This window comes from Pungitius pungitius, chromosome 8 (assembly GCF_949316345.1).
Source record: "Pungitius pungitius chromosome 8, fPunPun2.1, whole genome shotgun sequence".
Taxonomy (NCBI): Eukaryota; Metazoa; Chordata; class Actinopteri; order Perciformes; family Gasterosteidae; genus Pungitius; species Pungitius pungitius.
This window is the reverse complement of record NC_084907.1, coordinates 3089427-3106457: the sequence shown is the minus strand read 5'-3', so window position 1 is coordinate 3106457 and position 17031 is coordinate 3089427. Positions and strand designations below refer to the sequence as shown.

Here is a 17031-nt window from a genome sequence, read left to right as displayed (position 1 = left end):
CCGCCGGTTTAACCCTCAAACCCTCTCCGACGAAGTGAGGACCGGATCAAATATTACTCCACCAGGTCCTCACAAAGATGGATAACACACCACGCGCGTCCACCCGGCCACACACCCACCCACACAAACACACACACACACCCGTGCGCGCGCACACACCGGCGCGCCTCCCTGCGCCTCCTCTCGCTCCCTCTCAGAGTCGCGCAGCCTTGCGGGAGGAATGGCGGCGCCTCGGAGCTCCCTCACCACTCTCTGCGGGTTGTTCGCGCTGCTTTGCTCCTCTGCCGGATCCACGACCCCCGGCACCAGGAGGGCGAACCAGGAGCGGTGCGGCTACCAGGTAAAGAGGCCCAACTGCCGCTAGAAAGCGACTCGTTTGCGGAGTTGTTTCAGACGTTTGAGGCTCGTCGGCGCTTCGTCTCAACGGTCCAAGAAGAAGAAGAAGAAGAAGTTCGGAGCCGTTTTGCGTCTGGTTGTGTTTTCTTTCGCAGTTTGAGTGCGTTGCTTGCTGAGGTGTTTTGGAGGTGTAACTTGTTGAAACCATCGTGAGTCAAGAGGCTGTTTTTTGTTAAAGGCTGCGTCGGTTACCTTTCTCACCTGTGCGGTTCGTCCCAATTTGCGCGTGACGTCGCGGACCAAACTCCCTTCAGAAAGTGAGAATTTAAAAATCACTCGCTCATGTGTAAGATTCACAGATCGCAGAAAGTGGACTTGAAGCCTTTTTCAAAATGAGTGTGGTGTCCTGCCTGGTTCGGCATGCACGGTGTCTGCCGCAGAGGACTTGACTCTGCTAAACATTTAATAACTGGTTTGAACTCACGTTACGACCTGATCTTTAGTGCTGGATCTATGCTCAGTGGAAAAGTGACTCTCAAACCTCGTGTTTGTGTGTTTCATTGGCGTTTGGAAAGTCGACTTGTTTTAAGTAAGATAAGAAGTCAGAGAGAGACCTGCTATTCTCCTCTTCACTCCAAACTCTTATAAAGAAAATGCTCATTAGACATTTCCTGCTTAGTCTTGTTGCCATTTTCTGTGTTTGGTTACTTTCTTCATACAAGCCGTGTAAAAAAAAAATAATTGTTGGTTATTCTTGCAGGCCGACAAAATCAGAAAGCCAAGAGGAAAGTATTGTTGAACGGCTTCTTGGTGTTGAATTACAAATAGTTCACATGGATATAAAACCACAGCGGCAGAGTTTTGTGGCCCAGTTGAATCACAGGTCGTAAAGTTGATGTCCTTCCTTTTGTGTGTTCTGTTAGAAAACATCCTGAAAACAGGAATATGCGAGCTGATGCACCACAGGAGCTTTGTTCCTGGCGATGATTGCACCACGGTCAGCACATTTTACCACAGTTTACCACTATTTACCACCGTTTACCACCGTTCAGCCCTTGACTTGAACTCAAAATGTGTGCAGTTTGAAAACGAATGCAGACTGACCAAATCAATTGGTCAGATTTCTTACTGCTTTGTTGTTATTTTTGGTTAAAAATCTCCAAAACGTGAATTTTCCCCAAACTTCAGAGGCTCAGGATGATACATTTGATGTCGCTGCCAATAGCTAAAGTGACAGATTGCTGTGGTTACCCTTAAATATATTTTTCAAGCTGTGTTCTGAGCACATGTTGATTTCAGAATATTCATTGCCCAATTTGATTATTACCTTTTTGATAATACTAATTCATTAATTGGACACGCACCTATTTACCTGTTCATCAATATCAAATAGTCCATGTTCACCTTTGTTGATCGGCCCGAGTGGGCGATTGTTGATCTGCTCCTGGATCGACGTATCTTTTTAGAGATAAAGTGAAGTGGGAAAGAAATTTAAAGAAAGTGATATGGTTTCCCTCTTCATTTTAACGATGAGGAAAGTATCTGATATGTGCACGTGTTTTAATTTACCTGTGTTGATAGATGAACCCTACCTGTGTGTGTGTGTGTGTGTGTGTGTGTGATCCTGGTTTCCTCTCTTTGGCTTTGAAGTGTTTTTTTACAGGAAGCCTTCACACTGTTTACTCTGCTGAAACATTCCTTCTCACAGCCCCCAAACACACACACAAAACACCACACACGCACACCCCGTCTCTGTGTGCCCCCCCCACCCCCCCCCCGCTTCCCCTCTCTTTTTAGAAACGCACACATCAAAGGCTGCTGGAGGGGGGGGACCTGCTGTTCTACAGGTGTGATGTTATTAGATCTGTGTGTGTGTGTGTGTGTGTTAGAGACCCATAAAAGCTCTGCTAGTTTTATGTGTTCAGGTTTCAAAAAGGGCCCGGAGTGTGTACATGTATATATTTTATTTTAATTGACTTAAGAAAACAATGCCAAAAAGACCTTTTAGAGCAATGCATTTTACAAGGAACATTTTGAGGCCACTTATTTCCTTTTGTCAAATACTCAGAATATTTTTATTTTGTTCTCTGACCCAGTTTAGTTCATTAGTTTTAGCACATGGGTAAAAGCATACAGCAACACCCTCATTTAAGCCTTGACTTTAGGCCTTACAATGTAGCCCAATCCTGTAGAAATGAGTTTCCTTAACAAAATCACATATATAAAGCAAACACGTTTAAACAAATGCATTAAAATGAACAGATAACTTTCAGTCTATGGCAATTCACAAATATGTCGGGCCCTCCGGAGCCAACAAGCCGAACCAGGCTGAACTTTGACCTCATCAGGAGACTTCTGGCGGTTTGCTTTGGGACGTGAACATCGTATTTCCACTCCACTTTCTCTGTGATCCAGGTGCTCCAGGAGACGAGATGTTTGTTTGGCTCTTAGAACCCTCCCTGTTGATAATCTACCTGTCGTTGTTTTACCGTCTGATGAAGCTTCAAACTTCTGGATCTACGACTCAAACGTCAGCCAGAATTCCCTCAGAGCCCTGAATCCGGTCCTCCTTCTCCTTTTGGATCCGTAAATCAGGTTCCTGCTGAAGGCCGGAATCAGAGATGATTTAGGTCTCGGCCTAAACACATCTGCTGAAGCCATCACAGCTGTCTCAGCGGAGGAAGACGGACCGGCAAATCGTTCAGCCTTCCGTCCGCTCTGGATTCTTCATCTGCTGCTTTCTCTCTAAAAGGGGGTTTAACTCTGGGAGGAAGAATATTTAGATGCAGCCTGTTTGCCCCGACCCCAAAGAGGACAGATGTTTGGAGTCTCTCCGTGTTTCTGTCCACGTTTGTTGCTTTGAGGAATGCTTGGTGGTTCTGAGTGGTTTGTCCTTTTTTTGTCCTAAGTCAGGGTCACATGGGACACTTGCAAGCGTCAACTGCTGTGTCTTGTTTAGTGCGTTTTGGGCAACTAGTGCATGAAAAAGAGGTTTATTTGCAGGACAAAGTGCCTCTTAAACCTCAATACTTTTTAACACAAGCCTGAAATGTTTCTATCAAAACAGCTGATCAAGCTCATAACAGTTTCTAACTCAGGTCGTAATTTGTGCCAGACTTGTGCTGCTTTTGATCTAGACAAAGTTCCAGCTGAGGGAGCGTGTAACATTTGGGAATTGTTGCTTCTTTTGATCATTTGATTGAAGTTATGTTTCTCAAAGTGGAGTCAAAAGACTACCATAGTACTAAAATGACTGCAGTCATAGCAGAGACTCTTAATTAGCCCACTTTTCTTCGTTCTAAAATGTATGTTATGTAAATATCAGCAGCCTATTGGAGGCTGTAGCTGCGGGTCACATGACTACGTTCTCCGTATTTTTTTTTCTTCACATTCACGCTGCTTCCTCGGGACCAATGTGGGTTCGTGCCCGCTCAGAGACCGTCTGGATTTGTCCCGGTCCGGTCTGTGTGACGAGGCAGAGACTCCCCCAGCAGGAGAGGAGCAGCTCCTCCTGGGAGGAAGGGAGGGGCGAGGGGGTGGGGTGTCATTGAGGAGCAGTCATGCAGGAGGAGGAAGCTGCAGGTTTTGTTAATCTGGTGGGAAATCTCTGGTTGGCTGCCCCCAAACACACACACACACACACACACACAGAGTTTCCATTATAGCATCTAACTTTTGTTTCTAGCTTTCCCCCCCCCCCCTCGACTTGTTCCTTTGCTGGAGCTTCAGAGCCGAGATCACATGTGATTGTTATTCGATTTTATTTTTTGTTACGGACTCCCCATCTCTCTCTCTCTCTTGATGCGTGCGATTTAGAGACCTCCTTGGCGCAAAAGGGGCGGAGCTAATCTACAACGCTAGAGCGATGAGAACAAACCACCTGGTTGCAGCATAGCAGACACGAGTGAAACACACACACACACACACACACACCAATATATGCAGCCATGTTGTCCCATATGGTAGTGTTTGTAGCCATGTGTGTGTGTGTGTGTGACAGGAAGACATTAAGAGGTTGGGGTTTCTTTGCTCTGAGGTTTTTGCATGAACAAGACCCTCATCAACCACGCACACATGCTGCGTGACGGTTGTGTCCTTTATGGCGCTTTAACTGAATTTAAAAGGATGAAAAAAATGCTAGTTTGACCAAGAAGGTCTTCCTGTGAACGTCTTCATGTAATACTTGTAATGCAACGACATAACTAGTTTGTACCACCCGTCGTCCCTGAATAATGCCACTCTGACAGTAATTCAAAAGCGTCACCATGATACGACGTTCTGCTGATTCTTTGGAAATGGATTGGATAACGGGCTGATGTGACAAAGTTCGGCCCGATGCGATTCAATGATTCAGTTCAGGGGCCCACGATCAATGGGAGAAGACACCAAATGTCTGTTACGTTTACTCCAATTAGGATAGGAAGCATATTTGATTATTGAATCCATGGATCCATATTTTCACCTGTGATCCGCTTTGCACTCAGGTCCTTGCATAAAAAGGACGCTCAAAGCTCCTGGTTCCCTAAAACGAGTCCCTCTAGCCGTTTGTACCTCGCCTCATGAGCAGTTTGTTGATTAGAGGTTGTGTGTGTGTGTGTGTGTGAGAGTCCGTGTCCCCTGTTCCACATCTGGAACTGGTCCGGTCGCCCCAAACAAAACGAGGGCGAGGAGAAGTCTGCTACGTGAACCTTGAATGCTGTAATTGAAGAAGTTAATCAGATGCCTCCATCTCTTCCTCCTCACTTCCTTCCTCCTCTGCAGACCTCGCTGATTGCTGCTCCCATCATCCTTCACTTCCCCCTCTCCTAATCCTCGTTTTGCTGCATCCTTGCTTCTTTGAGGTCTCCCTTGTATCCTCTCCTTCTTCCCTGTTTCCTTGCCTCCAGCAATGTGATTAATCTCTGCTGATGTGCAGCTAGAAGAGCCTGCAATTAGCTGCCTGATTACCACAAGAACGTGTGTGTGTGTGTGTGGTTTCCCGAGGGAAATTCTGGCTTGAAGTTTTACTTGTGTTTCTGGTTTTTTAGATTACTTCAATTCTTTGTCTTTGTAGTTATTTTTTTTAAAGTCAACTAAGTTAGAAATTAATTTTCTGCTCTTTTCCTCCTTTCTTCCTCTGTTCGTGAACTCTTTATTTCTCATTTAAGTGTATGTGTGTGTGTGTGTGTGTGTGTGTGTGTGTGGGGGGGGGGGGGGGGGGGGGGGTGGTGTATAATTACCAGTCAGAAACACCTGGCGACAGGAAGAGAGCAAAGTGTCTTCCTCCGTCTGCCTGTTTGATGGATTGTCAGCTGAAGTTTGTGAGGGGACTAATCTACTAATCAAATTCACCAAACACCAAACACAGACCCTCAAGGAGACTTTCTTGTCAAAAGTTTGGTCAAACGCATCTTTTTGAGGGTTCTCCGTCTCATGAAGCCGCATGTTTCTTAAAACTGTACAAATGTCCACTTTTGTTTCAGAGATGAGCTGATTGGAATAAAGGGGATCAAAGGTCACTGGCAAGTTTTTGGTAATTACTGGAAGCATCCTGTAAATGAAACTACCTCGTTCCAACCTCTAATATTATCAAATGAAACCCCGGGGTTTCTCCGAGGCGTTAAGCCTACTTTTCACATTCAAATCCAGGAAGTTTCCTTTTTTTTCTCCTTTTTGTGGCGTCATTGAAAGGCTCTCCTTGATTTTAATTAGCCTCCCATTTCATGCTGCCAGCAGGACATCTGTGCACGCAGCAGCATGCAAACCTCCACAGGTCAAAGGTCAGCAGTGGAGGCACACTGGAGGCGGCGTACATAATGGAAACGACCGGGATTGGTTGGAACTGCGCGAGTGCCTTTCTGTCCCTCCGACGACATTTTTGAAAAGTGAAGACATTTTCCCCCGTCTTCAAAAGGCCGTCGGAGTTTAAGATCTGGTTTTAGGGTTCGGAATAATAAGTGTGCCGGATTCTCTGTAACACGCACTCAGCGGGGAGTCTGTCTGATTGGCTTCAGGTGTGTGTCTGTGGTCTTTGAGTGAGACCACAGTTTGACGCCTCTGTAATAAGGTACGTGTGTGTGTCTGTGTGTGTGTACGTGTGTACATGTGTGTCAGGGCAACATGAAAACAAGGTCAAAGCTGTAAAGCTGCTCAGCAGAAGCCCGTAGCCCGTGGGACTCCACGTTTTTGTGTGGGGGCACGGTGAAAGGGATTCTGGGTAACTGTAGCTCAAGCTTTATGTCAGTGTTCCTGTACCTGCTGTTCTTTGTATTAAACGTTGCTGGGTGGAGTTCACTGGAACCGAAGAGCTCCGTTAGTTATTTTTAATTCCAGAAAAACTGTAAAAAATGTGATGAAAGACAGAGTTTTTTTTTTTTAAATGACAAAAAGAAAAAAACGTCTCTTTTTGTCTCTGTGTGTCTCTCAGGATCAGTTTGCTGCAGATGGAAGTCGCAGGCCGGCCGTCACTTTCCGAGCTGACAGTGAGTTATTCTGTAAATCTGGACGATTCATTATTAGTTTTATTTTTTTACTACTTCAAGCAGACTTTTATTTGATCACCTCACACGACCAGCGCGTCGCTCTGAGGGTGAAGCAGAGCCTGCGATCATTTGTTTCTACTTTCCTTCATGTGACCCGGCAGCCGTTGCCTCCTCCTTCTCCTTCTCCCTCCTCCTCCTCCTCTTCTTTTGTTCTTTTCTCTCCAAAAGTCAAGTTTCTGAGCCGTGGCCGATCCCTGCCTCCTACCTTTGTCCATGGCCATGAGCGAGAAGCACTTTCAGATGACTCTTTGTGTGTGTGTGTGTGTGTGTGTGTGTGTGTGTGTGTGTGTGTGTGTGTGTGTGTGTGTGTGTGTGTGTGTGTGTGTGTGTGTGTGTGTGTGTGTGTGTGTGTGTGTGTGTGTGTGTGTGTGTGTGTGTGTGTGTGTGTGTGTGTGTGTGTACAGTTTTCAAGCCATCCCTCCATCAGACTTCTAGACTTCTTTCAAATAAGTTTTCCCTCCTTAAAAGAACGAAAGATCAGAACTAAATTAAGTTTTAAACATTAAAAATACCCTTATTAACTTTACGAAGCCCAGAGTAAAGATTTCAGATGTCTGCTATGTTCAAAAGAAATAAGATACTTATTGCTAATTTTCCAATTGATTGTTTTAGTTGCTGATCGTTTTCTCACGATTGAATTGCAGATTGACCAAAACAATTAGTCAAAGTTGATTGACAGGTTTGCAAAAAACAATTGTTGTACGCTATTATTCAAATTATGTTGAGATTGGAATAAAATCTATTTGTGGAATAATCGGTCACCAATAATCTGGAGGTCAGGGGTCACAAGGTCACGCGCGCATCCGGTTCTTAAGAGCCCGAAAAATTGTTGAAACCCGCAGACTCAAAGCGAAAGTAAAGCGCTAAGGTGGTTTACCATGACAATCACAAGTGTGTGTGTGTGTGTGTGTGTGTGTGCTTCCTTTCCTCTGACCTTCTAGCTTTTGGAGGATGAAGGAAAGTCAGAAGCTTCTTGTTCGCTCTCACTCTGTTTGCAGTGATGTCATAGAGAATATAAATCCGGGTGACCTTTGACCCCCAGGCGGTCACCACTGGAAGCTGATGTGATGGTGTTAATGCATACGTTTCACCTCCTTTTCCTCTTCTTTACTTCTTAAACTGGAATTAGTAAAAAAGGAGGAAGAGGGACGTGGAGATGAAGGGTTGAGCCTTCCTCTTCCTCTACTTCTTGTTCTTAATGCAAAGAAGAAGAGGAGGAAGAGGAGCGCCCAGCCGTGATCTTCTCCTTTAGCCCTGAACATGACCCGGCTTTGAGGAGGACGAGGAGAGGAAGAGGAGCAGTGACTCGTGTCGCGTCCCATGCTCTCTTAACCTCCTCCCAATGACTTCCATCCCTTTTTAAGCTCCTCTCTTCTGACCCCTCTTTCTCCTCCTCTTCCTCACCCCAATCCCCTCCGTCAATAGGTGGCTGGCAGGAGGAAAGGGGAGCAGTCAGTCGTGTCTGAGCTCCCGCCCCTTTTCTCTCTGCCGCCTAAGTCTGGCTTTTCTCCTCCGAACCTTCTCGGTTTTATGGCTGGCTGCTCTTCCTCTTCCTCCCCTTCCTCCTCTTCCTCCATTTTTGTCCTTCACGAGTTAAAACGAGACAAACGTCAAGAACAAGAGGAGGCCTATGGATGGTGGTCGCATTAATGTGGTTTATAAAAATATGATTGACAGGTCTATATATCCTATTTCCTGTCAAACTTAAGTGACCTAAAGTCACTTAGCATAACTAGCTGTGTTTATGCTAAATAATCTTAAGTTTTATTTTTATTTTTTACATTTAATCAAAGAAACAAATATTGTTGTTCATATTTTATATTGATGAAAATGATCTGACTCAATGCATCAACGCTGGAATGAACTAATAAACCATTATGTATATATCGAAGAGTATTTAAATTGATTGCAAAAGGCCTCGTCTTTAAGAGCGGGAAGACTAGTCTGGTTTCAAAGTATACTTTTTACACTTGATGACCTAAGTCACGTATCATTTAGCTGACGTAAAGGACATTTTCGATAATGAGTACTTTTACTTTTCCTCACTGATTCTTCTGAATGTGGTCATGTTTAACTGGGAACTTTTTCCACGGAGGAACACGAACAGGAAGTTTGCCACGCGTCAGAATCCGTAACGGCGGCGTGCGCTTGTCTCTCGCCCCGCAGATTGTTCGCTCAACTACCCGCTGGGGAAACACGTGATCCACGCCGTCTCCGACGTCTCCTTCAGCCATCTGGCGTGCGAGGACCAGGCCGCCGTGGTCGTCCACTGGGCCGCCAGTCCACTAGGTACCCGCCTCGTCCGCTGCGTCCGCGGTTTATCTTCAGGGGGGGGGTAGAAGGAGGAGGCGGAAGCAGAAAAGTAGAAAACTTCAAAGTGCTGAAATCCGTAAGACTGTGTGTGTGTGTGTGTGTGTGTGTGTGTGTGTGTGTGTGTGTGTGTGTGTGTGTGTGTGTGTGTGTGTGTGTGTGTGTGTGTGTGTGTGTGTGTGTGTGTGTGTGTGTGTGTGTGTGTGTGTGTGTGTGTGTGTGTGTCCCTCTCTCCCTCTGCTCGGGTCCAGAGAATAAGAGCGAGGATCACATCTCACACTACAATACCACGATTTGACCGTGAAGGAATGTCTGTTTGTGTGTGTGTGTGTGTGTGTGTGTGTGCGCGCTCGGTATAAGGCGAACCCCCCTCTCTCTCTCTTTGTGGGACAATGCAGGCGGTTGTTTTCCTCCACAGAGACAGAAATCTTCCATGTCACAGGCGCACGTGAGCGGCAGCCAGAATCAGAGCCCTGAGGAAAAGGAGCGGTATCAATGGTGTGATTTGGCGGCCTGGAGGTCGAGGAGGCTTCTTGTTTGTCGAGACATGTTCCACAGCCTGTTTTTATGTAAAGGAATATTCACAGTGTCGGGACGTCATCGCCGTCCTCTGCATGGGCGTCGTGCAGGACCTGATATCTGCTCCTGGGGTCGGGGGGGTCGGAGGGGTCACACCGTTCCTCATTGTGGAGGAGTGAAACTCGTATAGTTTAAAGATGGAATCAGTTATCATTCATAATTTTGGGGAAGAAGAACTAAACAAAACGAGCTGAGAGTTTCCAGGTGGAAACAAATGAGCAGAACGAGGGAAACGCACACAGCCGCCGTTAATATGCAAAACGTCCTCGTCTGTCTTTGACTGCAGGAGAGAGACGCTGAGAGAAGTTCAGGAATCTGCCTCAAGACAGAAAAACCTGTTCTACACCCCCCTCACCCCCCCTACCTCCCTCCCTCCCCACAGAGCTAATAGAAAAAACATGTCCTGTGGATGTTAAGGTGCAATTACAAGACAGACGTGTTTTCAAAGGGCAGAGGGGAGGAGGAGGAGGAAACGAGGGGAGGAGGAGATAAAGGGAGGCAAGAGAAGGAGAGGGGGTGGGAGGGGTGAAAGGAAACAAAGAGTGGAAGACGGTGGGGAGAAAAGAAAAGTTCATGTCTGGACACAATATTCAATCCACAATATATCATATTTCAATTGAATAAGAGGAAATGAGGAGAGAATAAAGGGAAGGATGCAAGCAAAGAAGGAAAGGCGATCAGGGGACAATGCTGAGAGCAAAGGACACGAGGTGGGGGAAAGAAAGAGGAGAACAGGGGAGAAAATGGGGGAAAAACAAGAAAAGGCGAGGAAACAAAGGGGGAGGAGGAAGCTGGACATAAGGAAAGGAGTACATGTGTGAAGAAGAGAGAATAATTAGAGAAGAAACATTTGAAACTGGACCAAACAAACAAATAAATGAGTGCTGGAGGGTAGGAGTGAAGGGAGGAAACCATGGAGAGGAGAGGAAGGGAAAGAGAGTGAAAGGGAGCATAGAGAAATTGTGGTGATGACAGGAAACAAGAAGGCACAGACTGGGGAAAAAGGTGAGGGATGGAGGGAAGGAAGCAAGTAGGGATGTGGAGGGCTGAACGTGTTGCTTTGTCCCCTCAGGAATCGAACACATTAAAGGCTTCAGGGTTTATCTGGAGGACAAAAACCCAGATGGGAAACAGTGTCAACATCTCATCCTCAAAGACCCTCGACAGCTCAACTACTCCTACAAGAACACGGTGGGACCCCAAACCACGCCGGAGGAAACCGACTGTTGTTTCCTGACTCCTTTCTATAACTTGTGGATTTTTTGACTCCTTCAGAAGCTGAGCAGCCAGCCGTTCAGCGGGTTGACCTTTGACACCGACTACATGGTTCGCGTGGTTCCTTTTCCGACTCTGATGAACGAGTCCTTCTTCCCGCCCGCCTTCCTCAGAACCAACTGTGAGTCAGCTGGTTAGCTTAGCTTAGCACAAACACTGGAGACGGGGGGGAAACTGCTAGCCGCGCTGAATGCATCCCTTATATGAGCGGAATCTCTCTCTATGATCCACCTGCTGTGTGTCATACTACTCCTGCTATCACTGTGTTAATAGCTTAATTGTTCACAATGTAGAACATGCAGACAGAAGCCGCTTAACGTTTCTACGTGTGTGTGTGTGTGTGTGTGTGTGTGTGTTTTCATTTCACAGCGTGCGAAGTCCTGCTGGGATCAGACAACCTGGTTTGCAAACCATGTAAGTTCCTCCGTGTCAACGTCATCACCGTAGCAACGTGTCAGTGGTTTAAATGTGGACGCCTCTTTCCACAAACTGTTCACAAAAGGAATTGAATCCAATCAGCACCACGGAGAAGCTCGGCTTTTGATGGATTCATTTGTAACGCGTGTTTCTGTTGCAGATGTTACACAATAAAAGCCATCTGTGAGTTTGAAGGCCTCTTAACACATCAATTAATTGCTGAGTACAGTATCTGTTTAATATGAGGAAGCTGAATTAGTGAATTTATCAAGACAACAGGTGAAAGTTTAATTAAAAGCAGATTTTAAAACCATATGAGATCAGAAACCAGATGGCAGCTTAAAATATAATCAAATTGAGATACTAAAACCATTCAAAATCTACAACTGACGGTAATAAAAAAAAATAATTTGTAATTTTGTGCTGCTGATGTCAATAAACATGTTCAGGACAGTGGAGGTTTATTGTTTTTGTTTCTGCTGCAGTCTGGAAGCCAAAGACCCTGAACGTGTCCCAGCTGGGATCGAACCTCCACGTGGCGTTCGACCAGGCGCCGGCCTCCTTCGGCTTCCACTTCTACTTCCTGTACTACAAACTGCGGCAGGACGGGCCCTTCAGACAGCAGCGCTGCAAACCAGTAAGTGCTGCCGGCCCGGTGGGGAAAGTCTCGCCCTTGTTTTTGAATGGAAATGGCCTTAAGTGGAATAACGTCCATAACACCGCCATCTTCAAGGGAAGTAGCGATAAACTCATTTAAATCTCACTTTTACTAATGTAGATCAGACTTCCACGACCCTTTCAGGCGTAGCTGAGTATTGAATAGTTTTTTTTCTGTCTATTCTTTCAGGATGTGAACCAGCACAGAACTACATGCATCCTCCAGAACGTCACTCCGGGGACCTACACCATCGAGGTACATAAGCCCCGCTTTATGTCTGAACCTTTTAGACATGATCTAAAACGCCAAGAATATCAACTTTGTATGGAGGTGTTTGGAGATTTCGTTCATAATTATGTTTCCTTTTTTTGCTTTTCTCCGTCAGCTGAGAGACGACGGTAACACGACGAGGAGGCAATCTCAGTACTACGTCAGCCAGGGTGAGACACACACACACACACAAGAGCACGTTAATCTCTATAAAGTGCTAAAACGGGTGATTATTTTCTGTACAGACTTCTTGAGCAGCAAGAACACATCGTTACTCATCGTTTTACAGCCACGGTCTTAACTGGTCTGAAGTAGAATAGACACGACTCATCCACCTCACTGACTCTCCTAAACATCTATTACTCTGCCACTGTCCCTTAAATGTTACTTAGTTGTCATATAGTTACATTATGTTGCTTTAAATAAATAAATCCTTTATGGCCCGTTTAGATCAAATCCTCTGCATACATCTTTAACAATATATGATAAATATATCCTCTTTCTTTATATTTTCCTCCTGTAAAACTAAATATTTTGTCTGCTTTCTTAAACTAGGGCCAACCAAATGTAAGCAAATATATAATATGACATCAGTTTGTCAATCAATCTGGAACTTTTAGCGATAAGTGGATGGTGCATGTGGAGCAACCTTTAAGCCCTCCCACTTCTTGGTCAACCAATCAGATTAGAAGGATTTGATTCAAGAACCTCTTTTTATTGCACACTTCTCAACTATTCAGTGAGACTTCCATTTCACGACTGGGGCGTTAATGGTGCTTTTGTCTCATGATGGGTGCGTTTGATTTCCCCTCTAGTCCACTCCACCTGGGCGGGGCCTATCCGGGCCATGGCCATCACGGTGCCTCTGGTCGTCATGTCGGCCTTCGCCACTCTCTTCACTGTTATGTGTCGCAAGAAACAGCAAGGTGAGTGCTATGTGGCTTCCTATGAATGGTGCAACGTAATGAACTCCTTTCACAGAAGTACCAGTTCATAAGGAAATGAAGTAAAGTGAAAGGCATTGATTTGATATTTAATTAAAATGACAGTTGCATTCAAAGTGGATGGATGTCTCTCGTCATTCTCACACATTTGTCTCGCCTTAGAGAACATCTACAGCCAGCTGGATGAGGAGAGCAGCGAGTCGTCCAATCACAGCGCGGCATTGAACGCAGAGCGGCCGTGGCCCCGCCCCAAAGTCTTCATCTGTTACTCCAACAGGGACTGCCCCAAACACCTCGCCGTCATCCAGAGCTTCGCCTACTTCCTGCAGGACTTCTGCAGCTGTGAGGTGAGACGGAGACCACGCAGCGCCTGTGTCACGGCGGAAAAGCGTGAGAAGGACATCTGTGCTGAAGGGTGCGCTTGTTTCATCCAATCTCCGCTGGCGTTCAGGTGGTGTTGGACCTGTGGGAGCATCTGGAGATGTGCAGAGAGGGTCAGATGTCGTGGCTCAGCAGACAGCTGGACGACGCTGACTTCATCATCACCGTCTGTTCCAAAGGACTACGGTACTCTTCTATTCATGTCTCTCAAAGCTGCAGTTCCTTCAGTGGCCTCTAGGTGCTGTAGGAAATATCCCAGGATCGTGTGTTTGGACTTATATTAAAAGTTTTGTTATTATTATTTAATTAAAATTGAAACTAAACCGGGTCTATTCTCTTCCTGCAGCTACTACATAGAGAAGAAGAGCCGCAGAGGAAAGACCCCAGTCAGTCGCCGCAGCAACGGCGGCAGCAGCACCTCTCCGAGCGGTGGGTCGGGCGGCGACCTGTTCATTGTGGGCGTGGCCATGATCGCGGAGAAGCTGAGGATGGCGAAGCAGAGCGAGGGGGGCGGAGCTCAGGAGCTGGACCGCTACATGGCGGTTTATTTTGACTACTCCACGGAGAACGACGTCCCCACCATGTTGAGTCTGGCCCCCAGGTGATCGCACGACCTTTGCAAAACCCCGGTTCACCTCGCGTAGCTTCTCTCCAGCGTCCTGTCACTAATTGAAGTATGACGTTAGTGGGTTTTTTGTTTTTTTATTCACCGTGCGCAGGTTCAAGCTGATGGACCAGCTGCCTCAACTCTTCAGCCGGCTTCACTCCAGTCAGTCCAGTCTGGCCGAGCGCGAGTCGCAGCCTCTCAACGTCTCCAGGAGGAACTACTTCAGGAGCCGATCGGGGCGCTCGCTGTACGTCGCCATCTGCAACATGCACCAGCACATCGGCCAGAACCCCGACTGGTTTGAGAAGCAGCTTTCGCCGCCGTCGGGCGGTCCCTCGGCCTCCGGCTCGGACCCTGCAGCGGCGCCCGCGGCCCCGGGCCCCGGCCCTCCCCCCGAGCCCGCCTGCCCCTCCTCCTGCTCCTCGTCTCGGCCCGAGCAGCAGAGGTTGGACTCGGGCCTGGTGCTAAACGAGGTGGTGGTGAACACGCCGCCGCCCCCGGAGGGAGCGCTGAGGAGGAACGTGCTCCTGCTGGCCCCCGGCTCCAGTCCCAGCCTGAACCTGGACCACAGTCCCAGTCCGGATCCCTGTCCCAGTCCAGGTCTGCCACACTGCTCTCTGTCCCTGCAGGGATCCACTTCAAGGTATAGCACAAAGTACAGGATTTAATTAACACGCGTCCCCCTCCTGACCTTCACTGCGACTGCATTGTCTCACGCTGGTGACCCCCCTCTGTTCCTTTAGGTCCACATCTGGATTATCTGGACTATTACCTGAAGGATCTTCCTCCTCCTCCCCCTCCATCCTCCAGGACGGGGTGTGCCCCCTCCACACCCAGGTGGAGGAAGGCCACCGTTCTCCTCCCGAGGTCCCGCCCCCTCGCGACTCGGGCATCTATGATTCGTCCGTCCCTTCGTTGGAGCTCTCCATTCCCCTGATGGATGGACTGTCACATGACCAGGCTGACTCCTCCTCTCTGGCAGACAGCGAATCATCTTCTTCGGGCCTGGGTGAGCTTTTTTTTTTCATGTTTCTGGTTTTTCAGACTGGATCCGGCTGAATAGAAGGGTTGTTAGTTTCATGTCCTTGTTTGTATAATAAATACAAAAGGACGTGAATAAGAAACAAGGGTCCGTGTGAAAAATAATAAACCATAGATTCATAAAAATTTATTTAAAATGGAGAAAGACAAATTAACTAAACATAATGAAGAGGTGGGATTTGAGGGGTGACGGGGTCAACGGCGGTTGCCGGGGTGACGGGGATAACGGTCCCTCACACCAGGTCTGCGTGTCTTTCAGGCGACGAGGAGCCGCCCTCCGTCACGTCGCTCCGCTGCGGCACCGCCACCGTCCGTAAGGCGGAGCTGCACCGCCACCACCTGGAGCACGGCGACGGGCCTGTGGCGTCGCAGTAGGAAGGACGCCTCCGGCCAATCGGAAGAGGTTCAGCCCAGTGATGTCATAGCAGGACCCCAGAAAATGTCGGACCTGAAACCTCCGTCATGCGACCGAAGGGGCTTTGTTCGCTTTGCCCGGAGGATTTTATTTTGAAGGACTGGATCTCCAGAAGCCGGCAGAGGGGACCGGCTCCAGCCAAACACTCTTGACCAACGGATAGATTGATTGACAGCTGACTCATGCGTGAGCAGATGCTGCGCCGGCACTTTTAGTTGCAGGAAGACGTCCGGACGCTCCTCGGCAACAACCTTGAAACGAGAGGAACGCGGCTTCAGAGTTGTTGTTTCTTTGTTGTTGTTTTAACCAAAAGCTGCTGGATGCAGAATGTGGCGTAACCAGAACCTATTTTTATATTATTCTCAACACGCACTAAATACTTTGAGGGGAAGAAACCACATATACATCAATGAAAACTGTCCTTTGTTCGATGTGCCTTTTTACTTTTTCATTTTGAAGAGGAATTCTCTTCAAACAAACATTCAGATGAACGTAACTTTTTCCTCTTCTCTGTTTTAACCGCATACCTTATTTAAAACGTCTCCAGGGTCACCATCGAATAACCAACTGTAAACCTACTCTCGACAATCTGTTAACTGAACGGAGCTGTCGAAAAAATCTACTAAAACCTGCTAATGTGACATAAAATAGTGGAAGAATATAATATTTAATATGTGATTTATTTCTCTGCAAGTTTGGGACATACAATTAAAGTTCATCGAGTTGGCGGTAACACTCTGAGTACTGGTGTTACATATTTTAAAGTATTAAATGTTAGATTCATAGATGCATTTCTTTCAAGCCTTTCCTAACATTGCTGCAGGAACGCTGACGAAGGCGTTGTGAAAATCACTAAACCACTTTTAAAGAGCCAACAAGGGAAATAAATCCCGTAAATGTTGTCAAAGGAAATCAGTCGAATTTTCTTATCGACTTTCGTGAGGTTCGAGAGGAGAAAAACGTTGATTTAATCAGCATGATTTATCATAGCTATGGCTCGATACTTCAAATCTTCTAATAATTGTGACAACGGATTTCATTTGAGAGCAGCATCTTGATAATTCAGCTGCCCAACACTTATTGATCCCATGAACAGATTTCATGTCTGATACACATCAGACTCACTGATTGGTTTTATTCTCTTCTGCATCGATGCGTTTAAAGTTTAACGTCTTGAGTTGCTGCTGAAGGCGGAGCGACGTCCTCTGGTTCATCTGCGGCTTTTATCTAATTGGAAGCGTTCTAATGTAATTAGTATTATGTTTTGTTATTTTCTT

General features: G+C 46.7%; 1 protein-coding gene across 1 annotated transcript; it reads left to right on the top strand.

Moving 5' to 3' along the window:
• Positions 1-142: 142 nt before the first annotated feature.
• il17rd (interleukin 17 receptor D) lies at positions 143-16487 on the top strand. Its single transcript, XM_037448218.2, has 16 exons — positions 143-340; positions 6743-6797; positions 9024-9146; positions 10819-10937; positions 11022-11142; positions 11391-11435; positions 11924-12075; positions 12286-12351; positions 12482-12536; positions 13182-13292; positions 13473-13657; positions 13762-13877; positions 14038-14292; positions 14411-14941; positions 15042-15307; positions 15599-16487. Exons 1-16 carry the CDS (start codon positions 221-223, stop codon positions 15712-15714), a joined length of 2436 nt encoding a protein of 811 aa, XP_037304115.2. The 5' UTR covers positions 143-220; the 3' UTR covers positions 15715-16487.
• The last annotated feature ends 544 nt before the right edge of the window (positions 16488-17031 follow it).